Raw genomic sequence first — 26,611 nt, 5'->3', positions numbered from 1 at the left:
TCAAAAATCAGATGTGGATTTTCGAAATCCATTCGATGCTGCTGCGGCTAATACCACAGTGTTAGCTAGCAGCATCTTTTGCTAACCAACACCATGGGTGCAGCAGATTACAAAATTACTTATAGCAGACTAACAACAGTCATCAGGATTTGCATTTCATGGGGACTCTCAATCTATTAAAAATACCCTGAACTGGACATCTCATCTTAGGTTTACTTCAAGTTTTATATTGAGATCTTTTCTTTTTGTTCTTCTCTGAGAAGGCAATGTAGAAACCACTGCACTGGTGAAACTGTAGAGAAAACATCCTGTCTGTAAGTGAAAGGCAGGAGTTAACACACATGAATGATGTTCATGTTTTCCTGAGACTAAAGGGGCAAAAACAGATGTTTGAAATTATTTCTTGGTTAATTCAAATATCTTGAATGAGAAAGGATTATGCTGAGATGTTATATGATAATACTAAACTATGATCCTTGTTTCTGCTTAATAAATACATTTTCATGAGAATGAGACCAAATTTAAATAAAACAGATGACAGACAATTAAGTCAGCTCCTAAAGTTTTAACCAAAAACCTGACAAAAAATATCATTTTAAACAGTGTCTGATGTTATTTTTGTGATAATTTTCAGACATCTAAATCCAACAGTTGCTCTTTTAAACTTGGCTCTATATGTTTAAGTTTAATAAGAGAATGCAAATGTCTTGAATTAATTTATGAAAAAGGCGATAATAACCTGTACTCAAAAGGAACATCTCCATATCCTCGGAACGCCCCTCCCATTATTGGAGCTCTTTTATAAGATGGAGGAGGGATATACCCCGGAGGCCCAGAATCCTGTGCAAAATAGTCCAACTGAGGGTCTTTACTTCTCGATGTGGGGATGGGAGTCCTGTCCCTTGCCATGGGGGTCACTGACTCTCTGCCGGACAGAACCTCGCAGCTTCCCCTGATCTGCTGGTGCATCTCGTAAGAAGGGGGTCTGGGGGGTCGGGTGAAGCGGGCCTTTGGTGTGATTGAGAGTTGGTTGGCACTGGCCGGCCTCCCGTTTTCTGGCCAGCGAGGTGCTCGGTAAAAGTCTTGGTGGGTCAGCGGGTGGCCGTTGACCCGCCTGAACATTTCCTTACCAGACAATGCTATGTCCACGTATTGCAGGCTCTCGGGTTGCAACACCCTGGGCAGAGACTGGGACTTAGCTTTGGTCCTGGGGTGGACTACCATGCCCTCCGGCGTTCTGGCATGGAGTCGCTGCTGCTCCTGTCCCCAACGCTCCGCCTCGCTCTGAGACATCTGGCGGCTGAAGCTCACAGCTGGGTGCCACTCCTCCGTCCCCAGGCTCTGGCATTTCCTCTCGGTTGCCATCCTCCATTGCTGGAGGGCGGCCTCCCTTTCTCTAGAGCGACCCTGTGCCTGGGCCAGGGCTTGAGCTTGGGCGTGGGCTGCCCAGCGCTGCCTTTCCTGAGCTGCTCTCTGACGGTCCTCCACAGAGAGCTCTTGACCTCTGGCCTGCTGAGGCCCTTCTGGCCTGCTGAACCCTCCCTGTCCCTTTCCATGGGGTTCCCTGATGTCAGCGTAGTCCAGCAGCACGCTGAAATCCTGGCCTCTCCTCCTCCAGTATGAAACATCCTTGGATTGTGGCTGTTGGCCTCTGTTGCCATCACAAAACCTTGAAGGAAAGCCAAATAAATGAAAAGGTCAGAGTGCCTTCTGTGAACTGAACAAAAAGTGGACAAGATGTGAGAGGTTTTATATGCCAGTTATAGACACTCTATAAGATTTTTTGGTGAGAATCTTAAGTCAGTGCTGATGGTAGTCATTATGAAATTAAGACCTAAAAAACAACAATAATGCAAAAGAAAAAAAGAAATATTAAAGCTATACTTAGGTTGGACAATAAATCAATAACAATATATATTGCAATAGATCAGCATCAATAGTCTGATAGAATATGAATTGATTTCACTGAACTCTGAACCAGAACCACACAGAATTCTGGTAGATGTAGGCTTAGGAAAGGCTTAAACCGCTCAACCTTCAATTCAATTCAAAAATAAAGTATTTTTCATTTAAACTTAATTTGATCCTCTCACAGCCAACTAAGCAAGCTAATTCATTCACTCTTTGGTTACTTAGCAACAACCTGTTGAGTTACTTGCACAGCAGCAGATCCGGGTTTCACCACCGTGCCTCATAACTGCTTAAAAGTAAAAAACAACAGTGTGGAGAGAGAACTGCGGCTAAAATAGGAAAGGTAAAATCAGTTTGGCAATTCAGATATTTAAAAAAAAAAAGTATAAATAATTACTGATATTGACTGATATGAAATGCTAGTATCGTGGTAAGCTTTTTCAGCCATATCTTCCAGCCCTAAATTATACTGAATAATAGTATATAATATAAAATAATAATGATAACTATCATGCAGTCACAGTCATACAGTGACCTAAAAAAGAAGTAATAGTTCTTATCATCACTTTTGTCATTTTAACAATAGAATCACAAAATATCTTGATAGAACTTTAAATCCAAATCGCCCACTCCTATTTGGACAGCTAATTTCCTTTAAAGGAGCAGTATTATGTATTTTCTAGGCACATAGTGCCATTTTATAACACAATTGCATTCAATTGTTAAACAAATGCTGTATATACCAAATATGATTTTTGTATTTACTCAAGTTGACTGATATTAGATTTGTTTTGATGATCTGAAACATTTAAATGTGACAAAAAAAAGGAAAGTCCATAAGAGAACAACAAATGTTCACAGCAATCCAGGTACCATCATAATGACAAAATACTCAGAAACATAAACAGATGGGAAAATAATAATAATAATAATAATAATAATAATAATAATAATAATAATAATAAAAAAAGAGAAATCCTGTCCCACTAGATGGAGACAGATGCCTATAAATAGGCGTGTAATGTTAGGTAATTGAGCTTTCCTACGGGGCACAGTGAACACATTACACAATGACACACTGTGTCTGTTATTCCTACACCGCCGTCCTGAACACATCAGGGCTTCAGACGCCGTTTCACTGACGGCCTTTCTGTCGCGATTTCATTTTTTCAGACAGCGAGCCAGATTTCACTCCGGTGACGCTCGACCGCGGGCCGCATGGGCAACAATGAGACACAGTCGTTTCAGACCGTTCCTGGTGATGCAGACTGACTGGAAATGTAAACAAGACGCAAGCGCACATGTGCACATCCTCCAGAGGCCTCGGCTGCCGAGCGTCCTTGACATTTCCATCCACGATCATTACCGGCCAATGAATGTTTACTGGAAGAGATTGGGGAGGGAAGAGGAGGATGGAGGGGGTTGGGGTGAGGGGAGTGGGGAGTGGGGCCACAACAGTCTGGTAAATCTGAGGACATTTAACGATGAGTTGCCATCATCATCAGTCTAATTGGGTTAAACAGGACTGGTCTGGAGGGAGTGTAAAGATAGGTCTGGTCCTTATCTAAACCAAAGCTGCCAGGCTAAACGCGTTGGGGCCGAAGATGGATGAACAAACAATAGATTGAAATTGCGGAACATATGTCTGTAATTCCCACATTCCCAACAGCAACGGCATCCCAGCTACATGATACAACAAAACAGCTGAGAAAACGCACAACCACCGAGGCTAATTATGGGTTACGTGACACATTTCAGGAGTCTGCCTCAGTAGCTAAAACAGTTTGGAGAGGAAAAACTCAAATTTGCCCTAACAAAATATTTTTTTGGGGGGGGATAAATCCAGCGGCCCGGACTAATTATGTAGACAAGAAAACAGCTGTATTGACTTTAGTCTTATTTACAGTGAACTGATGCAAATACACAAAATCAACAGCTCTGCTATAAAAGTCCCAGACTGGCTAAAGTGGGGCAACATCCCTGGAAAATATCCCACACTCCAGCGTCTCCCTATCTGAGAGGCTAAATATAGCCAATCCTCCATCTGCATGTTTAAATATTCCCTATATAACTGCTGTTTAATTCATGATGTATCCATTATGGAGGCAGATGTATTACGTGTGAAACACTGGGAGCCAGTTAGGCATATTGGTTTATGTGAGTGGAAAACACGGAAGCGGGGAGGTATCCCAACAAACCTGGCAACCTGTGTAAACGTGGGGCGTGCTGAAATGGGGGGCTGAGAGGAGCTGCATGGGTTTGCCCAAAAGCTGTGTTGATTACAATTCCAAAAGGTCCCATGAGGGAGATTAACACACGGGCATACATTATCCCTCTCCTACTTAAAAAAAAAGGAGGGATGAGAAGAGAGAAGTAGTGAGAGGAGCTTACACACAAGGGCGAATTTTAGAAGGGAGCGACGGCTCAAGTGTATTAAGAAGTTTCGCGTCATGATGTGAAGTTACCACACACCTCTATTTCCTGAGACCTAACATTACAACCACCAGACCAAACAGAAGGAATATTATAAATAATCAAAGTTTTTAAAAACATGTCCTCTTTACTCCGATACTCCTAAATGCAATTCCATCCAATGAATTGCCATAAGAAGCCACCTAATTAGTAAATGTCTTCCACGTGCGTTGCGCAACACAAATAATCGTCCGGTCATAGCGCACATACTTTAACAAAGCTTCGAGGCTGACGATTTGCCTGGAGGAATGTTAATAATCGAGGCTCTCGAATCATTCAATGAATCGCTGCAGAACTGGTCTGATTAGTTGCAGTGGGGTGGCTGTGAAGAAGTGGTGGATGGGTCTGTCAGTCAAATCTTTGTCACGGCAGAGCAACAGAGGATGGTGAGTGCTGCCATTATTACTTCATGTTCTGTCTCAGATTTGTTTCTCTTTTAGAAGTGTAGCTGAGGCACAGTTAAAGACAAGGCCAAAGGCTGAGCTATTGCTGCCAATCACTTTATGCTCTCTTAGAAGTCTGAGGAACTCATCAATCAGGTCAGATACAGTTGTGGTGAAGTTTAAAAGCATGATTAGGTTATAAAACTATTTTCCAAGGTTTTAACATCCAACAGAGCCCTGCTCAGTCCATCACTCAAAAATGGGAAAACCACAGTACATCTGCACTTGGCCTTCCACTGGCTGGCCAGGCAAAAACAGAACTAATTAGAGAAGTAGCCAAGGGGTCCAGGTTATTCTGGAGGAGCAGCAGCTATCCACAGCTCTGCTGGGGCAATCTGTAATTATTAGATGTGCACTCTGCTAATTTGGTTTTTATGTAAAAATTGGTGAGATGAAAGCATTTGTGGAAAGAAAGCCATTACATTTTTTTGCCACAAGCAATGGAAGAAAGCGTTATGGTTAAATGAGACCGAAATTAAACTTTCTGGCTACGTATGGAGGGAAGCTGACAAAGCACATCACCTGAAACACAGCATCCCTAATGTGAAATCATCACCATGGGGTGGAGATGTGTTTTTTTTATAACAGATCAAAGTTATAAAGAACTCTGATCCTTAAACATGGGGCTAAAGTTAATCCTGTGGTGGAGGTTTACCTTCCACCAGGAGAGCAACCCAGAACATACAGAGCTACAGTGGAAATGTTTAGATCAAAATGTATGCATGAGTAAATCTAAATCCACTTAAGAATCAGTACAAAGCTTTTAAATTGATATTCTGGCGCTCTGCATCCTGTTGGACCAAGCTTGACCTATTTAGGAGGATGGATGGGTAAAAAGTCTTCAGACGTGTGAAGCAAATACAGACTGCAGCGAAAGTGGTTCTAGAAAACAGAGTGGGTCAATAAATGAAAGCCACAATTGTTAACTTTTAATAAAAAAAAGTTAAATACTTTTGCAAAAGTTAAATAAAAGTTATGCACTACTTTGTGTTGGTCTGTCCTACAAAATTAGTGTTCAGTCTCATTGCAGAATGAGACTGAACTATACATGTATTTTTTATAAACATATTTTTTTCTACATATTTATAAAAACTGTCACTATGTCAAGACAAATAATCTGAAAAACATCAAGCTCCGCCTCCTTCCTGTGGTCCTACAGCCATCTGCAGAAATACACAGCCAATCAGAGCTGGTTGGCTCTGAAACAACCAATCGGAGTCGGTCATCATCCTTACACTTGAGCCTGTCACAACAATAGATTCTACAATGTATTGTTATTGTCCCAATAACTATTGCAATAAATGTTATTTGGAGATCATTTTCAAGTAACATGTCGACAGACCTTATAGCTAATGACGACATTTCTTCAAGATCAATAATAAATTCTGTAACAAAAACTCCACACTGGACCTGGAACGTTTTTTAAACATCCAAAATAAAACACACACACACACAACCAAAACCATGAATAAAATAGATTAATTGTGTCTCCGTAAACATAATTACCTTTCATAAAATATTAATCATCAGTATAGAAGTTATCAAGCTCATTTAAATTTATTATGTGATTAATTGAATAATTGCTTATTACGAAACTCAGATCATAATCTCCGCCTTGCTCTCTGCTACGCTACAGTTCCCCATAACAAAGGAATGCTAAAGCTAGTTAGCTTGGCTGATGATGACGATGGTAAAAACAGTTTTCTTGAAACAGTACGTTGTTTTTCCACCATAAGCATACTGAGCAAGACCTTCCTCTTGGCTATGATTGGCTGTTTCTAACCGAGTGGTGCATTCCTGCAGATGGCAATAGGATCACAGGGAGGAGGCAGAGGAGCTCTAATTTTTCACAGATATCTGCATCTTGTTATACTGTCAGGATACGGTGGACAGTTTTAACAAATATGTAAATAAAAAATCCTCATTGTTTATGAAAATCACATGCAGAAATACGTTTTTACAGTACAGGAACCCATCGCAGCATCAGATCTTACCCGCTGTCCGACGTCAGTGACTCCCCCAAGGAGTGGGTGTCGGTTTGGCCCCGGTTCTCACCGTCTCGTTTCGGCTGGCTCCCCTCCCTGGGTTCATTGTTGTTGTTGGGGCAGCCGCCGACGTACACCTGGGGCTGCCTTGTTCCACCGCTGTTCCCCATGGCCGACGCGGGCCCCCGCTCGTAGCCATTCACTGTCCTGGGGCCGGACCTGTTCTCCAGGATTTCGTGGTGTTTGCTGTAGGACGGCGGCGAGGACGAGGGTGGTTGACGGGCGGATGACGATGCGGGGACTGGGGTGGAGGAGGCGGCATGTCTGGGCAGTTTGTATCCATGAGAGATGAGGAGGTCCTCCACGCTGTACATGGTGGCATTTGTTTCTGCTGGTGCTGGTGTTTCCCCCCACCCCCTCTCTGCCTTTAGGAAGGTCGCTTTTTAAGGCGTCTCCGCTTCTTCCCTTACACACACCGGCAGGATTACCGGCACAGCTGCACAGCGGAGGCCATCACTGGGAGAGAGACAGACAGAAAAGAGGTTAGTGTGAACACACTTGAAGAGAGACAGAAGGGGAAAAAAAGGTGAGGGTAAAACTATTATCCTCGCTATCCGTGTCCGAATGTTGTCAAGACCTTTATGGAAATTTGAGACAATTGGGGGGAAAAAAGAAGGCACCACAACATAAGTGAACCCCCGCCAGTCCCCCAACTGTCCCCCCGTCTCCTCTCCTGCGCGACATCATCAACGGCTGCAAGAGGAGTTTCAGAGCCTGTGCTGCTGCGTTAAAAAGCAGGGCCACTGTTTGCGTTTGGATTGCCACAGACTTCCAGCTGGTAGCAGCATTCCCAAGCTCATGTTTTGCATCACCAAAACTGCTGGAGGACAGTGTGCCTCTTGTGTTCACCTCAGCATCACTAAAGTGTGTCCGCAAGCAAGAGCCTGTGCCCAACTCCCGGGACAAAGTGGAGCTTGTTCAAAGTGCTGGTTGGACTCCGTCAGGGCTGCCCCCTTGTCCCTGATCCTGTTTGTGAGGTTCACGGGTGGAAAATTAAGGTGTAGTCACAGAGAGGACGGGGGTCTGGTTTGAGACTTAAGGGGTTTCATTTTTGTCCTTTGCAGATGATATGGTTCTCTTGGTGCCTTCCAGCTATGACCCTCAGCACCCTTCCACTGAAGCTGAATGTGAAGGGTTGAGGTAGAGTAAAATCATGGTTTTCAACCAGAAAAAAGAAAGGTTAACTGCTCCATCCAGGTCAACCTTTTCCTCCACTGGAAGATTTCATGTTATGTTGTTGTCTAGAATGGAGCAAAAAAAATTCAAAGGCAGGTTTTGATGTCTCATCAGGATGCTTCCTGGTTGCCTCTCTCCTCTGGTTAGTGAATGCCTTACGATGTGGAAGTCATTGGGGGAGAGGGATGTCAGTGTTTCCCCAACTGGAACTTTTAACACCCATGAACCAAATCTCAGATAAGTAGAAGAAAATAAATAGATGGAGGATTTTCCAGACATGCACTCAACCAATGGGTTTCCCAGCAGGATAAGTGTTTGTCTGGACAAAAATTGAGAACTATTACAATAAGGGGTTCACACATTTGATAGTCTGGTAGACTCGGTTCGATTGGGAACCCAAATTGCAACATTTGTTACATTTTCAGCTGGTGTGGTTCGCTTTCACACTGCACTACGTCGAACCAATCAAACCCTTTGAACCTCCTCGCAGGTGACGCAGCACCAAGAACTGCTAAAAGACAACACAAATACAACAATCATATCGCCAACTCCAAAGTTTTGGTGCCTGACTTTCTGACCATACACACACTGAGATTAGATGGAAACTGAGATGTTAGCATGTCAGCATGTCATGAGACCATCATACAGTAAGAGAGGCTGGCTACTGCATCACTATCCAGTGGATAGTGTATCCACCTGGATGATACAAGTTACGACTACGTTGAATTTCTCTTTGGGATTGATTCAGTGAATTGAATTAAATTGAACTGAAATGAATTGAATGACTTTCAGTCTCACATCACTGGAGACATCTCTTAGATCGGGTCCAGACTTTGACAGGGACGTTGCACCCAGTGATTGTTTATCAGTCTTTCCATTGTAGCTTTGCTGCTGTGCTTGGGATCATCCATGTGAAGGTTGCTGCTCTGGTAGAAATTTCTTCACATGCTTGGTGATGATCACTTAAGTGAATAAATTAGCAGCAATTAACTACTAGTTTCCCTTTCAAATTCTACAGAAAGAGCTGAGGACTATTTCGTATTTCCACAAATATCTTTTTCCATTTTGGGGTTCCATTTTTGGTCAGGGAATAATAACTGTGCGGAATCTGGTGTGTCAGGCTATGACCAGATCCTTTTTTTATTATTATTATTATTATTATTAAATACATCCACATATGTAAAACTGAAGGGTGTGTTAGAAGAACATCTACTGGAACATTTTCTTTTTCAATTCTAATTCATCTGCTAACAGCAAATACTAAAACAATCGCCTTATTAAACAGGAGAAAGTTGAAAAGGATTCAACAAAAAAAATCTCTTCCTACCCATTAAATAAAGCCAAACAGTAAATGTTTTACAAAGTCATAAATTATACATACTCCCCTATGTACCCTCCCAAAAAATGACAATGACTATCATCTTGAAGGACTAATGAATGATTGCATTAGGGATACCCAGTATGCATCCTCTCATGATGTAATGCCCTTGATGAAGTCATGCTTGATGCCTTGTCAGAGGCAGAGATGCTGCTGCAGCCCACTCATTCATGCAAACAACCTGGCTGTCCTCAATAAGAAACGGCATAAAAGAAAAGCGGCGTGTGACTCGCTGCCAGAATCAAACGCCGCGCAGACGGTTTTAAAGCCAATCACACTGGGATTGTTAAAAGGCAGAGCCAAATCGCTTGTTCCCCCCACCCCTCCATCCCCCATCTTTTGAAAAAACAGACGGCTGACGCAGCCTCGACAAAATGTATTCAGCTGCAAACTGATTAGCATTTGTTTTGCTCATCTGTGTTTGTTTAGCCATCATAGTCCGATACAGGCAGAATGAAACGGAGCTATAAAAAGCCATCTGAGAGGGCAGCATGGCTCCCTCGTACCTGAACCCCGGGACAGCCCGCTAGGTGATTAGGTGATTAACGGGATCCGGCACCGTGAAAACGCCGCTCCCTTTGTGCGTCTGGCTCTCTAATACGATTATCCCTTCTTTTTTTTTTCATTTAAAACCTTAAACCTGTTAGTTTTGGAGGATTGACTCTTGGCGCTTAGCCAGTTAATACTTTTGTTGAGTTTAACTCTTCCCGTTTGTGATTTGAGTAATCCCCTCAAGAAGAGCCCAGTTCAGAGTTTCCAAGGACCTTCCTGTTGAAGCAATGTCAATGCTAAAGAAAAAAAAAGGGGAGGAGCTGCAATTAATTTGCTTATGGATGAGTGCGCAGACATAGGATGCGCAGCGTTTTACTCATCATTATTTCCTAAACTTCAGCTGAACTTGTGTTGGGTAAAAGAAATTAAAAAATAAAAAATAAAACACGGTCATGATGCCTTTGATCTGACATTATCTCATGGAAACACTACAAATGGCAGTAAAAGATCATGAAAGATAATAATAGTGGAAAAAATAAACACTGAACTTGACACTTTCTCCTTGTCTATAGAAATGAAATTCAATACTAACTGATGGCCTATAATCAAAGATATTCCAAAAGAAGCACCTCACGACAAGTAAAAGCAAAAACCTCTCTAGACCTTTGCAACCTTGTTATTGTAAAGGCGTTTTAATTGGTTCTAAAAATATTTCTAAACTTCTGAATGCTCCAGAGACTGGAAGGATCATGATCACACCTTAACAGGTCATGACCAGGTTCTTCTCGCAAGAATTTTGACAGAGGAGCCAAAAGAATGATCAGAAAAGCCAAGGACAACTTCCAGTGAGCTTTAAAAACATCTGAAACTAGCAGGGACAGTTTCTCAACTCAATCCCTGCACAAAACTCCACTGCTGAAGGAAAACTGAGTAGAACTTGGTTTCAAGATTGCTTTAGAACGTGTGAATAAGCAAATGAGATACTAAAACTAGTTATGTCCCAATGAGACAAATTTGAACTCTTTTGGACATGTTTGGAGGATGAAGCATCACCCCCAAAAACACCATAGCAACAGTTAAGGTTGGAAGTGGAGAAAAATATCACGGTGTGGACTGTTTGTCCAACATGGAAAGTAGAAGAAACCGAATCTGGTTTGGTGAAAGGAAATAAAGCTAATGGCCCAGTCAATTTCCCGACTAAATCACAACTGAAAATGTTCAAAACACCTGAAGGTCAGCATCAGAGTGCATATACAGGAGCACCAGAACCATTTAGATTTAAATGACTGTTTGTGTGGAAGAAAGGGTCAAAATGACACAGTAGCATTTCATCCAATGAATCTCTCCGAACAGGAAATGTCGTGACCATGCAAAAAAAATAAAAATAAAAATATACTGGCAAAAACGCACGCCCGAACCACGCACAGGGTTAAAAAAAAAAAAGAAAAAAAAAAATCTCACAGAGTTCAATTGTTCGGATTGGATCAGACAGATCCAACTGTCGATGAACCAGCGCAGATTTCTCTGCAGATGCGATCAGGAAGAATTTGTGAATCTGTGCGTTCAGACCGCAGCGGGTGAAGTGCTGGTAATTTAAGTGGAGTCGCTTAATTTCATTTGTTATAAGTTATTGGAGCCTCAGTCAGTGGTTTGTGTCACTACGGAGAAAAAGTTGGATGCATTTATCTGCTTTATGTGTGATGGGATCTAGATTCAATTAGGTGAATATTAACTAAACTGCATAAAAATGCAGCTAAATAGTCTATGTTAATATGTTTTGACAGGTAAAATTTGTTCTGGTCGGACCAGAATTATTTGCCTGATGGTGGCTCGGGCTTCTAATTAGTTTACATTTAATGAGTTTGCAGCACACAGAGAAAACCTAAAGAGAATGTGATCTACTTATTGTAGTTTATGTAGAGGAATAGCAGCTGACTGTTGAGGGAGGAAAAAAATTTAAGTGCAGATCCGTTAGACAGAAACAAGCGCAGTACGCTGGGCAATAAATGGGCATAAATGCTCCACCGTTACGCTCCAAGTAATCACACAAGAGACAAATGCCAAATATACAATTTATAGTTACACTGCTTACGTTAATGGTGTTTTAAAAACAAAACCAGTAAAAACTTAACTGAGTTAATATGTCAGATTCCCTCCTCACCCTCATCTTGATAAGAACAGAGAGCAGTTCGCTGGTTTCTGTCCAGACTGTGACACTTGGTGCGCAGGCAGTTTCAACTTTACGCACAGAGAACATCGCGGAGCTCATTATTAATCATACTAAGAACAATATCTGTCAGAGAATCATCTCTGATCTGGACGCTTTAACGGACCAGAGGCTTTGGAGAGACCAGCGCAGCTGATCCGCTTCTGCGGGGTTTTTCTTCCGCCGAGAGAAGTGAGTGCGGGATCAGGAAACGATCAGAGTTCTGCCGTCTTCTAATCACGTCATTTTGTGAAATGTTACCTGATTTCAAAAACGTTCTCGCAGAGAAATACTAAATGTTTTGTTTGATGACTACAAATTGGAAATAAAATGATTTTTTTTTTGACGGACAACGAAAAAACTCTAGCGCAACCTCTGCTCCAAACTACGAACATTGTCAGCCCCTCTTCGTTTTTTTTTTTTTTTGCGGAGGATCAGTAAATAACTTATTGGTGTTTTACCATCACCACCAGGTATGAAGTGCTTTAGCCTTTGAGTTGCACCACAGCGCAGCACAACTGAAACATCCAGGAGATCAATTTCAGCTTGTTGTTATGAGTACAAGTATAAAGGAGGCTGGTAACGTGCCTGATATAAATCTATTTATTTATGTCATCACATGGACTTATATAAAGTTTTATACATTTTTTTTCATATATTTATTATTGTTTTTCTTCTTTAGATATTAGGTTGGCTTAGAATGATTATAAATAATGTACTGGATTGACCTGGTGCTGTTACATGTCAATCATCAGTAGGGGGCCACTGGGGGGGCCAATCAGATGACAGGGGGGCACTAGCCCCCCCTCTGGCTCCGCCTCTGAAGACCGAGACCATCAAAAATGGTCTCGAGACCAGTCTCGAGACCAAGACCGATCTCGAGTACTACAACACTGGTCATGAGGTTCTCATGGCCAAAGAAGCCTTCACCTAAGTACTGAATACATTTCAGTAAGTCTGTTCAATACTTGCACCATTCCATTGCTATTGCATATTGGATTAAATTCAGTTGATTTCTTAAATTATTCATCATTAAAAACACAGTTTGGGTTGTTACTTAAATCTGACGCTACTTTCACGTCAACAGTCCCATTAGGACATATGTGTCAACTCAAGGCCCGCGGGCCACATGTGGCCCGCCATATCATTTTATGTGTCCGTCCCCCCCAGCGTTTTATAGGCCCATGATTGACTTAAAATAGATTTTGAGCTTGAATTGACTACAAACTACATCTCCCATAATGCATTCCGATTGCTACCAGCCAACATTATGGCTTCTCGCCACTAGAGAGCAGCAGAGTCACCTCAAGGTGCTTATTGATTTTCCCAGCGAATAAAACTGAGACACCGACAAACTAGCATCAAAATGTCCAAGAAAAATCGATTTACAAGTAAGACTGTGAATGAAGATGTGTGAGCTGGTGTCAGGGCGGCAGGTCGCGCTAGACTTTTTTTGTTATCCGTCATCTTGACCGACAACATAAAAAAAAATCGTTCATGTACTATTTTTATCCGTGAAATTACAATCATATTAACATCATAAATCTGCGCTAATGCATCAGTCAGTTGGATCTGTCTGATCCAAACAGATCAATTGAACTCTTTGAGTGTTTTACCCTGCGTGCGCTTTTACCAGAATTCTTTTATTTTTAATTTTTTTTGCAAACCACGCTTCTGCAGCGCTCCTCCAGAACGCCGCTCTCCTGGGTAACGTGCACCAAGAAGGCTCCATTTGTTAAATCTTCTGGATGAGTTACTTCCAGCGGTTTTTAATTCTTCGCAGCGGCGTAGCCGCGTCCGCAGTGGTTGAGTAGCGGACTGCGCCGCAGTGGTTGAGTAGCGGACTGCGCCGCAGTGGTTGAGTAGCGGACTGCACATGTTAGTCTAATTAACTTCTGCGTCGTCATTTATTTCCTAAAGATAAACTGCCGGCTCTTCAAATGGATTAACACAACGTTGCATTCTCTTCAGTTTTATCTGGTCTGTAATGGAGACTTGAATACGCTTCCTAACCAGACGCTCCAAAGCGTTATTTAACAATATGAGGTTTTGTTTAATTTATTTTTAACATTGTATTTTCATACATTTACGCTAAGGCTGCCCAAGTCTAGTTTTCCAGAGCTACCATCTGCAACTTTAGATGTGTTCCTTCTCTAACACACCTGGATCATTGACTCATTATAAGCCTCTACAGAACTGAGTTGCTGCTAATGAAGGAAGTCAACCTTTTGTCTGGGTGTGTTTTAGAAAGGATGCATCTAAAAGTTGCAGTCTGAAGGACTGGACCTGGGCACTCCTGATTTGTACCGTCAATGTGGCCCGCTGAGGGCGGTCAATATGCTGAAGTGGCCCTTGGTGAAATTGAGTTTGACTCCCCTGCATTAGGATCATATTTCCTGAAAAAAGTTGACGTATTCAATATGTATTTTCCTATCCCTGTCTGTTGAAAACTTTCTTCAGTTGAAATTTAATTTCAGAATGATCCGCAGGTTTGCTAGCAGTAGATGAGGACTATCGTTCCAAACAGGGAAAGGCTTAAATAAAGAGAGCTGTAGGTCACCTGTCCTTAATGTTACCAGATATCAACCTGCTATAACCAGGGGCAAACAAAAGGTCACAACAAAATAAATCTAATCTACAATGAAAACTATTATAACCCTGGTTCTAGCTCATCGCCGCTGGGTTTCCCTCTAGCCGAAACCCAAATCTGAGTCACTTACCCCAGGAGTCATCACTAAATGAGGATTATCTCCAATATTGGTGAAAGGTTGAGTATGTCTTCCTCTAAAAGTTGAGCTGTTGTCGTACGTCCCGTCCACCTTCCCTTCTCCCCTCTCTGCCAGAATACCGATAATGCCGTTACACAATGGAATTACCCGTTTTATATCAAATAAAAACCATGATTCATGAAACAGTCTGCAACAATGGCCAGCTTTCATTCCCCAAAACACAACAACATTGTGTTCCTCTACAATGCCCGCTTGTGTGAAAAAACACCACAGCCATCCGGATTTGGCATCGGGGAGACAAAAAAAAAAGGGGGGAGAGACGGATCGGCTGTGTTTTTAATGATACGGCTCAGTCAAAGACAGACTGATATAAGCATATGGATAACACATGCAGCTACGTAAACTAAAAATACATCTAACCATATGTGGGGCAGCAGCGTCCTTACAGGATTCAGTAGGAATGGGTCAAACGAAGGGTTGTCAGGGGTTGTTAGGTTGATAAAAAACCAGGGAAGCGGCGAGGTTTTGGCTGAACGTTTGAAATGTTTTGCCCAGGCTGCAGGGGTATGACAGGTTGCAGGTTGACAGTTTGGTGTCAGCTCCTTATTCCTGGCCCCGGCAGAGACGAGGGGCATGGTGAGGAGCCCGAGGGGTGCGGGGGGCAGCTTGGGTAGGACAATGCAGCGCAGATGCCTAAATCAGGCCCTCGGGGGAGGAGCCAACTACACAGCAGAGTTGGAGTGTGTGAGCGAACATCCGAGAATAGACTGAAAACGCGTATAATGTGGCGAAGGATGGCTGAATGATTTAACTCAGTGACGCTTATGTTGTCATATTGCATAAACTACATGAAAAGAGTCAAGAAATCCTGACTGAAGCTGAACGAGGCCGAACAATGGATCTCAAAGGAATCTCATGTGATAGACCAACACACAGTTAAGTGAGAAGGCAAAACTCTCGACAGTCAACAGGATAACTTTTGATTGTACATATCTGTCCTTTATAGGAAAATGGCAAGAACAGAAGCAATGTTTGAAGAAAGTATCTCTGAAACAATTAATTGGATTGATCATGATGAATCATGATGAATCAATAGTTGAAATAATCATCAACTAATTTAATAATAATAACTAGAGTATACAGACTAAAAAATAATTTCTAAAAGAATAACATTGTAATTAATGTTGTAATTAAGTCAAAACTCTCCAAAATATATTTTTTATAGAAAAAAATTCTTTTATTTTTCTTTTTGTAAATAAGGTCTACCCAGAACTCAAGTGGCACAGATTTAGTTTCAAAATTTTTGGTTCAAATTCTGAAAAAAAAAAAAAAAACAATCTATTAAGCACCTTTTTGCTGTCCAGTTATTACTCATTTAGTAATAACAGATCAGCCCTGCGCTGTACTGACGTTCAGTAAAGCAGATAGGGCCGAGCTTTTCACATGTTGATGTTAGAGGTATTTTTATTGGCAGAAGAATTCAATGTTATTGCATATTAGGAAATTTTATTTTAATGAACTGTTTTCTCACTTTCTTTTCTTAAAAGGACATACTTTAACACATTTCTAATATTGCGTAAAATAAGCTTAAGTGGTTAAATGAAACATCTGCAATTTCTTGATAGAATAATCAGTAAAATAATAATAATAGTAATTATTATTATTTAAAAAGTCATTGATTGAAACTGAGGGTGTCGCAGTACAACTTTTTCACTTCTGATATGATACCGATATTGCAATTTTGAGCAATGGCCCATATGCAATATCAATGCAAATCATACATACTTTTGTCACTTATTTTGTACTGTGGAATGTCACAAAAGGCTTGGTCTAGTGATATTCAAAGTGAGAATAGTCAACAATAACAGATAATTTTTTTGTCATAAGTGTTTTATCATTGACACGCTAATTTTCAAATAATGCTTCAAACCTCCCAAAACTGTCTATATTGTTAGTTTTGCTATTTCCCCCACTGTTTGTTCAACAAATGCGAAAATATTAATTACAGTTATTGTGAGCAGTTTATATGACTGGTGACCTAATTACAAATGTTTTTCAAGAGCAGCATTTGTGTTTGTGTGGCTACTATTGTTGTGTCATGCAGTCACAGCCATACAGTTGCCTAAAAACCAAGTAGTAAATAGTTCTTATCACTTTTATCATTTTCACAATAGTGCCACAAAGCATTGTGATAAGAAAATACTGCTTTACCAAAAATTAAATCTTCAAAATCAGGAAATTCAATGAATCGAGAAAAGGCTGAACTATAATAGACAGAAACATCTCAATATCTACCTGTGTAAAACTGGTAACATCAAAACCCAGAGAGTCTTACACCGTTGTAATGTGATAAAATGTGAAAAACTAACTTTTGCAAGAAACTGTAAATCTATGCCCCGTTTTTTTAAAAAAAAACAAACAAAACAACTATGTGCTTAAACACTGTCGCCTGGAACCAAAAACAGAGACAACAAGCCCTCGTTCTAAAATAACCTCAGAGAGCCGCGCCTCTTCAGCACATTGTTCCAGGTCTCCTTGGATCTCTAAGCGACCCGAATGGGTGTGCACTTGGCAGGACTCTCGCGCTGCATCTGCTCAGAGTGTGCAGGCGTTTCTGAGGCATGACAAGCCCATCGCACTCTGCGAGCAGTGCAGCTTGGAAGACTGTTTATCTACGTGACATCACCGTGTCCAGCGGATGGGCCGCCTCGCTTCCTGAGGAAGTGCGTCTGTTTTCAACTGGAGGGTTGTCGCAAGTGTTTCCAATCAGGGACTTGTTTGTCCCAAGGGTAAGAGGTCGGAGGCATGTTTTCTTATCTGTTTTCTGAGGAATAAAGCGCCTGAAGTGGTTCGAGTCACATTTTACTCAGAGTGACCCTGCATTTTTGTTCCCCCTCTACAGGTATGGCAGTGACTCAGCAGCAAAATGTGTGGTTTACCCAAAGATTCATGCGCCCTCTGGACACTTGCCATCCATCAAGAGAGTCCTATTGATCTCGGCAGACATTACAGTTTGGCACAGATACAGCATGACCTACTGAAGCAATGAAAATTTACCATCACATCAATCCAAGAGAAGTTAAATATAAAGCAGAGCTCACCACCACGTTGCAACCCCATGTGCTTTCTCAATAAGGCACGCCCTCCTAGACAGAGCAGCACTAAAGGCACCATGAGCTAATGAACAAAGGTTTAGCCAAAAAAAAAAAAAACACACCCACCGGCATAATTTTGCTAAACATACTCCGTGGCACCAGTTGTTTTGCTTTCATGAACGGCAGACAATAGTGTGTGGGCCGCTGAGATATTCCCTCTGCATCGCTTCGGTCCAAAACTTATTACAGTCAGACTCTACTGGCACAGAAATCAAAGGCAAGATGGGTTAGAGAAGAAAAAAAAGGGGGTTGGAGTCGGAGTGTGTTTTAGCGAGGCGGTGGGTGGGGTAGATTTATCCCACCGTATTCCAAAAGATCACAAGTCTGCAAGATTCATTTTAGGCTTTGGAGAAGCAGCCCAGTCTTGGATTTGTCTTCCAGGCTCAAGGCAGAGTAAAAAACAGAAGGATACTGATGATGTGACGGGAATTGTGTCAGTGGAATTCTCTTCCATTGTGCAACGAGGCTTAGCTCGGTCCAGCTCTTACGCAGCGATTTGACGTCAAGAGATTTTCTCCATCTGTGCGCATCCTAAAGGGGTGTGAAAGGCATACTGCATCTTAAAAATGTGCAGTCTGTGGTATGAAATTCACTTTTTTCTTATTCTTACTGTGAAATCTAGTTTGCATAAAAATAACAGAAAAAAAAACAAATCTAAGGGAAAAGTAACAGAACAAAAAAGCTGCCATAACCTAGCTCAATTAGTATGTACACCCTTAAACTAACTCTTTGTTCATGCACCTCTTCAGGTGATCTTCTTAAGCACAAAATTATCAGCATACATAGTTGCTAATAAAGGTTCTCCAAGTCAAATAGATTTTGAGGACATCTCTTGTCCACAGCTAACCCCACAGACTTTCTGAAAGATTTAGCTCTGGACTCAACTAAAACATTCCAAAACTTTAAACTTTTTCTTACATTGTATTTTTTTTTTTTATTTGGTTGTATGATTCAACTCAAACTGTTGCTAAAGAATCCTTCATCTTTGGCTTTCTGGTAGACACCTGAAGGTTTTGTATCTAAAGTGACTGATATTAATTATATTATTATAACTGCTCATAATTCGATTGAGCTATAAAAATATTAAAGGTTGGGGAATTACATATTTTCCAGTCACACAGTGCCATTTTATACTATAATCAAGTAGTGTGAATATTACCTTCAGTTATGAAAATACTATCAAAAGAAACTCAAAAGAAATTTCACTTTGCATCTGATGCCTTAAAATTGACTTCTGTCTCTTTAAGAACCTTCCAACACTCCTGCATTTAGAACACAATCACAATAACGCTTCTCCATGCCATCCAATGATGTTTTCAACTGCTTTTAGGAGCGTGGTAGTTTGCATAAGCTCAGTTCCTCCAGGTGTTTGCCGATGGCTGCTGCTAGTTTAGAGGAGCTATATGAGAGAGGCCTGACAAAGGGGTGCATTGTGGGGCAGGAGTTTGGCTGCTTTTCGGAAATCGGCTAAGGCATCCCATAATGGCTGCCACGGAAGATTCAAGAATTCCTCAAACATAAATCAGTGAAAGTGGTACTCTGATTATGTGTTTGATTCTGTACACACCCATGATTTACAGTGGGCATTGAATGTCTTTAATGAAGTCCAGTGGTATTTTGGTCCAGAAATTTCAAAATGGCAAAGAGCAAAAGATTGCCGTCACCTGTAGAACACAACCAGCGCTTGGCTCATTCAGTTTTGATGTGTTGGATGATCAGGAAAACCGGTCAAAGTTCTAAAATGATTTAGGGTTAAATAAGAAAAACATGTTGTTTTTTTTCAGCATAAACTTTTTGAGAGCTGCTTTAAGTACTCTTAAGTACTGATTATTAAGCATGCTAATCTCCACCACCACACATGGCCCATAGGCTCCACCTGCCCTGAACCACTCCGAGCCCTGCGCCTGTTCCAGAGCCTGCCAAATGGGCTTCATGGTAATTAGTGTCTGTCAAGGTCTGGGGCTTTGCTAGAGATGACAGTGGCATGGTTTATCAGCCAGAAACAGTGTGATCAAAGGGGCAGCATGCTCTGCCTTTCTGCTAATCAGATGTGGACTCGGCATGCCTCCTGCTCAGCACCACGAAGGGGAAGGCAGCAAACAATCCGGCAAAATATGTCCTCATCAAACACAGAACCGCACTCATGCCTCATCAGCAGCAACTTTCACAAATCGGGAGCCGACATGCTGCAAAAACAAGCATGTTACACCTGAGGAGGAAACGAGAAAAAAAGGCCACAAACAGGTTGGACCATGTCGTGGAACACTGTTCCAACGTTGGAACGGCACGGACGAGCAGGAATCAAAAACAAACACCGCCTTGGGTTCCCCCCCTTCAACCAGCAGCCAGGATCCAACAGAATTTACGCCGAGCGGTAATTTCATGCCACTGATTCCACCTCCTCCCACAGCCGAACGTCAGGAGCTTTCACACGTTTCTGGCTGGCTTCATCCGCCAGCGTCCTCCTTCCCGGCTGCGTCACCTCTGCTCTGACATCACCATGTGACATCAGGCAAGACCTCGGAGGGGGGATTCCTGTAGCCGGGCAAAACATTGCATGACTTTCAAAGGCTACGGCAACCCGGTGGCAGACACACTTGTTCTACCGTTGTGACACTAGCGATTGGAAAAGAAAGGACAACGCTGTTTGTCGCTGTAGAAACCATGCACACTTATCATTAAAGAACTTATCTGGCTACTAGGAGCATTAGTGAAAACTGAACCCATGCCATTCATTTCATAGTCATGGAGGGCCCCTCCAGTTTTTGCTGACCAGGCCTTTTCCTCTCACTGCTGGAAGGAATTAATGAGCTTCTTCCCCTCCTAATACGCTCCCCATCCCAGCAGGCTACACACCCTCCTTCCTCAGGGCAACTCGCAGGGTCTCTTGTTCCCACCAGATCCCAGGTTTAAAAGATGTGCAAAACATCCCTCCAACAGCACCTCTGAACAAGCCCATATTTCAATCACAATTTAATATTCAAGATGCCAACCCAGGAGTGCTGACGTGGGCTACATTTCTGTACCGGTTTGGCTGTTTTACTCCCCACCTTCTACAGCGCACTCTGGAGATCAGAAAATAATGTCTGTGCCGACATTTCTTAACAGCTTTTGATGTTGGCTCACTGAGCTGTGAAAAGTCCCAGTGAGCAGGAACGGATCACTTCTGGCCGATGTTAAGAGTCATACTGTAAATACAGAACGAAAAAGCCTCCTGTAAGTATCGGCTCTTTTATGAAAGCACATGTACGAGGGATCAAGTGAGAGGATGTGAAGAAGGTTCCCAGTTACAGGAGCAGTACTGGAATAACCAAGTCATGGAACAGACTAAAATTATGAAAATATGGCCTCTAGAGGTCCCCAAGGTTCCTACACACCTTCCATTTAAAAATGTCACACTTTTTCAGATTTAAATTGACAAGACGCCGCAATCACCTTTATGTCCACTTAAAGAGTGTACGCTAAAAATAAAACAAAAAAAAGGTTTGTTAACACTTTTAGTTGATCAGGCTTTGATTGTGAAACCACAGACTAAGGATGGATGGACGGATAGATAGACAGACAGCTATAAACAGTTAAATGGACAGACGAATGAAAGGATGGAAAGACGGATGGATGAAATAATCAGTTTGTTGATAGATGGACAGATGGATGGATGGATGGATAAACAGACGACTGGATGTTGGAAGAATGGAAGGACTGATGGATGAATGGATGGTTGGATGTACAGATGGATATAAACAGTTTGATGGATGGACAGAGAGAAGGACGGATGAACGGATGTAGAAATGAGCTGACACTTGAATGGATGGACAGACGCATCGATAGATAAATCGATGAACAGATATAAGGAAACATACAGATGGCTGAACTGATGGATATATGAACAGATGGAGAGATGCAGATGGATGAGTGGATGGGTGTATAGAAGGAGAAACAAAGGTCACATTGACAGATGCACATATGGAGAGATATGACACTTCCAAGAATCCATGCGTTTTCTCTAAAAATGAACGCCTGTTATCAACTGTTCTTCTAACCTTCAGGTGTTTGAGTGCATAAAGGTGAGTTTTCAGTAACAACCTTAGAAACTCAAGATGCTTTCCTCAAGTCCTACTGTTGTAGATATAGATAGAAGCTAACATTATACTCAATGATGACAATACAAGGATCAAAGTCTAAAAATAGATACTTTTCCTCACTCCATTTTTCTTATTCTACCCTTATCCCCACCTAAAAATATCTGAATAACACTCTCAACTTTTAATTGACTTCTTTAACGCCTGGCTCCTGAGTTACTGAGCCATTGTAAACACAGATAGCCACTGAAGGAAGATCAGAGCCAAGTGTTTTAGGTCATCCACCCTTGAGTGATATTTAAATCAGCAGCTAAATTCAGGGCCGAATTCCGGAGAACCAATCACATCTTTTAGCCGTTTCTCCACACTTGACAGCAGGATGGCTGCTTTAACTCAGCCCGCATGCAAGCGAGTGCATGTGGAGGAAGGAGAGGAGAGGTCAAGCATCATTATCACGCAAACATGCTGCAGGTGTGACAAAGTGACAACATGCAAACATCAAAGCAGCCTAAACTTGGCACACCGTTTGCCAGAGGCGGCTATTCAGCAGCTCATTTCCATCGCCATTTGGTCGCTCCCCCGCATCCGGCCAGAACCGCACGCGCAGCCGGGGCCGAAGGGGGTTGTCGCCGCGTCATTACGGGAATGATTGATGGGTTCGAGAGAGGGAGAGATGCTAACCTCGCTCTCTGGTTCCGTGGCAGGTCGGTATCTGACTGCGCCCCCCCCCGAAGAAGAGCGCTGTGAGCAGATGTGGAGAGATGGCGAAAGTCCCTCTGAATATCCGTCTGAATAAGGTTTCACCGAGTAAACGACATCCCGATCAGATCGACCAAAGTCATGAGTGCATCAGCGTATCGGAGAGGGTCCCTGGTTGAATTCGGCGTGTTGGTCCTCCAGCACACATGCTGTGTTTTGATGACAGCGGTGTTTTTTTTAGAACTCTGCCTCCATCACAGAAACACTGATGAGAGAGCAGGATACACGGCAGAGCTGTTCCACAAGTTAAACCTGGATATCACTAACTGTTGTTCGGAGTAATTAAACATTAAACCCAATGAAGTGGTGTTTTAATTCCACTCTCCAATCAGTGTTCAGTTTGATTTAAGTCTTTAAGCGTGAGCAAGGGGAAATAAAACCGCGTAATTTTTGAAGAAATTAAGTGTTTCTTCGACATATTCGGGCTAAGGCTAGCCCGGTTAGCTCCATCGGCAATCTTTAACCTTCAGCTGATGGGAGCGCGTCCGCAAACAGCAGCTGCAAGTTTCAGCTGAGAGAGAAACAGAGCGAGAGAGAGAGACGCGGGGGAAGAGACCGCCATCCTCTCCAGCTGGCGTCGCCTCCTGACGCCGCGTGTGTCCGGGGAAGAGACACGGTTTCATTCTCCGGAGGACTAGGAAAGGACAGCGAGTCGGGGCACGCGCTCAGTCCGAGGAGCTGGCTTTAACTTGTGGGGAAACCTCTGGAAGATTGTTGAAAGCAGAGCGAGTATCTGCTTCCACACAGCAGCAGCAGCAGCAGCAGCAGCTTCCCTCTTCAGTCGCTGCATGTGTCGTGACACGAGGAGAAAAAAAAAAACCATAACACACATACACGCGCGCGCGCAACCCCCCACCAGAAATAAATGTCAGAATATAGAGCGTAGCTCGACTTGGAGCTACTTTTACCTGTGAAATGCGTCGCTGCGTCGCCGCCTAGTCCCCAGCTTTCAACCCAGCCGCTGGTCTGGACGGACTGAGCTGAGCTGGGATCTGCTGAGGGAACAGCCCCTCTTTACTACAGCACAGCTCTGTGGAAACATCCCTCTTCTCTAAACCGGTAGGCAGCTGGATTCTGCCCAGCAATAAGGTCACTTTACTTCCCGCACTTCAGGACAAAACCTTAAGTGTATTTCAACGCACGCACAGCGTGGAAAATCAAATCTTGCACAATTTGCATATCTGACATGACATTGATTGATGTTGGCCCATACTGAGGTCGGAATTGCTTGATATAAAAAAATAAAAATAAAAAAAGTCACCTTCACTGAATGTTTATCAGCAGGGGCGATCTAAGATTGTGTGGGACCTGGGAGAATTTTACTAGAGGCCACCTTTAGTTAAAGGTGCGTTTTGTTTCACCGTGGCATTTCCTGAAGTCAGAATTAGAAAGGTAAAAATAAACAGGTAGGTTGTAACATGTTACATGAGAAGGTTTTTGGCATGTTGGTACTTGAAAGCATGAATTTAGATACTTTGAAAATGTTTTAATATGTTTTTAAAAATCCTAAGAAGGGTCCTAAATTTCAACTTCTGTCATGGCAACAAACCAAATAAATAAAAACCTGATATTCTGTTGTCAGTTTTGGTTGTGTTGTGGCACCACAAGAGTATTAGTGGGACCCCACCTGGCCCACTCTTGCAATGATTATCTAACTAAAAAACCTCAAGTCAGTGTATGATTACAAGCAAATCATTTGTCATATCTTTAACTATTTAAATAAATGTTTAGTTGTCTGTTGGAGACTTGGCATTGATTGGGCCAGAGTTCTAAAGAAACATCCTACTTGGCGAACTATGTGCCTTTGTGGTACGGAATATGCACAGACCAAAGTTACATGACTTATTGCTGTCATAGGAAACATTACATCGTGTGGAACGTTCATTTAATCAAATTATGTTGAGTCTTGAAACCTTAATTTATGTTTCTGGTTGATTATTTGATGTATTTTTTATGCTTCTTTTGACAATAGCTACATATTTCTCTCCTTACAGATTTCTTCTATAGTTTTTTTTTGTCACACTTAAATGTTTCACATAATCAAACAAATTTCATTATTAAACAAATTATAGTCGGTGTGATTGCAAAAACACCCCTCTCCAAATAATTATTTTGTTAGGGAAAATCTTATCTAAATCTTATTTAAACTAATCGTTTTCCTCTTCTTTGGAGGAAAACGTACACTTAAATACGTCCAATTTAAGTGTAGAATAGATCACTTAAATTGGACGTATCTGACAACTTGAAGCAGTCTAGTATATCTCAGAGTGAAAGACATTCAAAAACCAATTTAGAAACAAAGTCATTAACATCTATCAGTCTGGAAACAGTTGCAAAGATAGTTGGAAAGTTTTGGGATTCCAGCAAACCGCAATAAAAACCATTATCCACAACAGAAATGTTCACGCTGTAGATTAAAACTCACCTTGGATAATGATTGCAGAGGAAGCTGGTACCACTGAGCGAGCCGTCAGTCTATCTGCTGATCATTCATGGATAATGCAGTTTTTCTACAGCTGCCTGGAAGGGAAATATTTGGTACTTGAACTTAAAGTTAGCCAATTTCAGTGGGGCCCTCAACGTGAAACTACAAACAGTTGTGGTTTCAGTGCTTTGGCCATAATTAACCATGCAATGGCTAATATGACGTATCAAGCTAACATGCATAAAACTGATTTGTTATAAAAGTAAATGTGATCACTTTAACTCTTCATTTAGAACAGAATAGCAGAATAAACAGAAAACAAAAAAAAGATAGACATGACAGCTGCTGTTTAATGTAATAATGCAATGACTGATTTTCACTCCTATGCTAGCTTACTTAAGCTAGCACAGGAATGCTTAAACAATTAGTTAATGCTAATTAGCTAATTGCTAAATTGTTTAAGCACTTTAGCAATGTAGATAAAGAGCTAAAGCACTCCATAGTTAAAACTAGCATAGTTTAAGCACTGTTTGAGCATAGCTTAGCTAATAAGCTAATTAGCTTACATAGCATTAGCTTAATTTATGAGAAAAACAGCAACAATCTGGGGGTTTTCATTTTTCAGTGGGGTTTTTCATTTTTCAAATCTCATTACTACTGATTATCATCTGTTTTATTGATTTTAAAAAAAATCACGAGTTCTAACATTACCTTGTGTCCTTTTCATATTAAGCAAGAAGTGTTCTTGTGCTCCACTGTTATTACAAAAAGTTATTTGCAGTTAATCAAATCTTGATTAACTGCAAGGTTAATCAAGGAGAAAGGAAAAAGTTTGGTTCTCCGCACAACTTTGCCAAAACCTACTTCACGCCCATCTGGCCCCGAGCTCTTCAGAGCTGGAGACCCAGAGGACCTGTAACCACCCCTCACCCCCCTATAATATTGACACAGGTGCTCCATATCACTGAATTCCTCCAAATGTAGGAGGGTGGGCTTCAGTCGTCCCCGGCTGACCGCCGGGGTTTGCTTTGACCTCCCGTTTGGACTGATCGCAGCTGTTACTGGGCTTGTTCTTAACAATAAGAGTCGTGTTTACATAAGCGGTGGTTCGCTTTGAATCGCCTGCTACTTGATTATATCGCTTCCTCTAAAGCGATCCATTGTTGCCGTTGCTGGCTTTTACATGTCTTGTAATAGAGGAAGAAAAACATCCATAATTACCTCATAGAAATAAAGAGCAGCACATTGGTAATTTCTTAAAATAGAAGCTCTAATTGCTTTATTAGCTCTGTTTTGGAAAGGGGGTTTTATTGGAGTCAGTCGCAGGGGTGTGGCTCTCTG

General features: G+C 41.9%; 1 protein-coding gene across 3 annotated transcripts in view; it reads right to left on the bottom strand.

Moving 5' to 3' along the window:
* The window catches only part of jcada (junctional cadherin 5 associated a), a 33,580-nt gene extending 9,566 nt beyond the window's left edge, over positions 1-24,014 (bottom strand). The window contains exons 1-3 of one of the 3 annotated variants that reach the window (XM_008438516.3): positions 23,754-24,014; positions 6,821-7,327; positions 740-1,669 (exon numbers count right to left, since the gene is read on the bottom strand). In XM_008438516.3, coding sequence (XP_008436738.1) covers positions 740-1,669; positions 6,821-7,185 — 1,295 coding nt within the window. In that variant the 5' untranslated portion in view covers positions 7,186-7,327; positions 23,754-24,014. Of the gene's footprint in view, positions 1-739; positions 1,670-6,820; positions 7,328-14,843; positions 15,093-22,767; positions 23,639-23,753 lie in introns of those variants that run through there. The other 2 variants (XM_017301959.2, XM_008438517.3) reach the window with 2 other exon arrangements.
* Positions 24,015-26,611: the final 2,597 nt, after the last annotated feature.

Source organism: Poecilia reticulata, chromosome 20 (assembly GCF_904066995.2).
Source record: "Poecilia reticulata chromosome 20, P_reticulata-male-v2, whole genome shotgun sequence".
NCBI lineage: Eukaryota > Metazoa > Chordata > Actinopteri > Cyprinodontiformes > Poeciliidae > Poecilia > Poecilia reticulata.
This window is presented reverse-complemented; position numbering and strand designations above follow the sequence as displayed.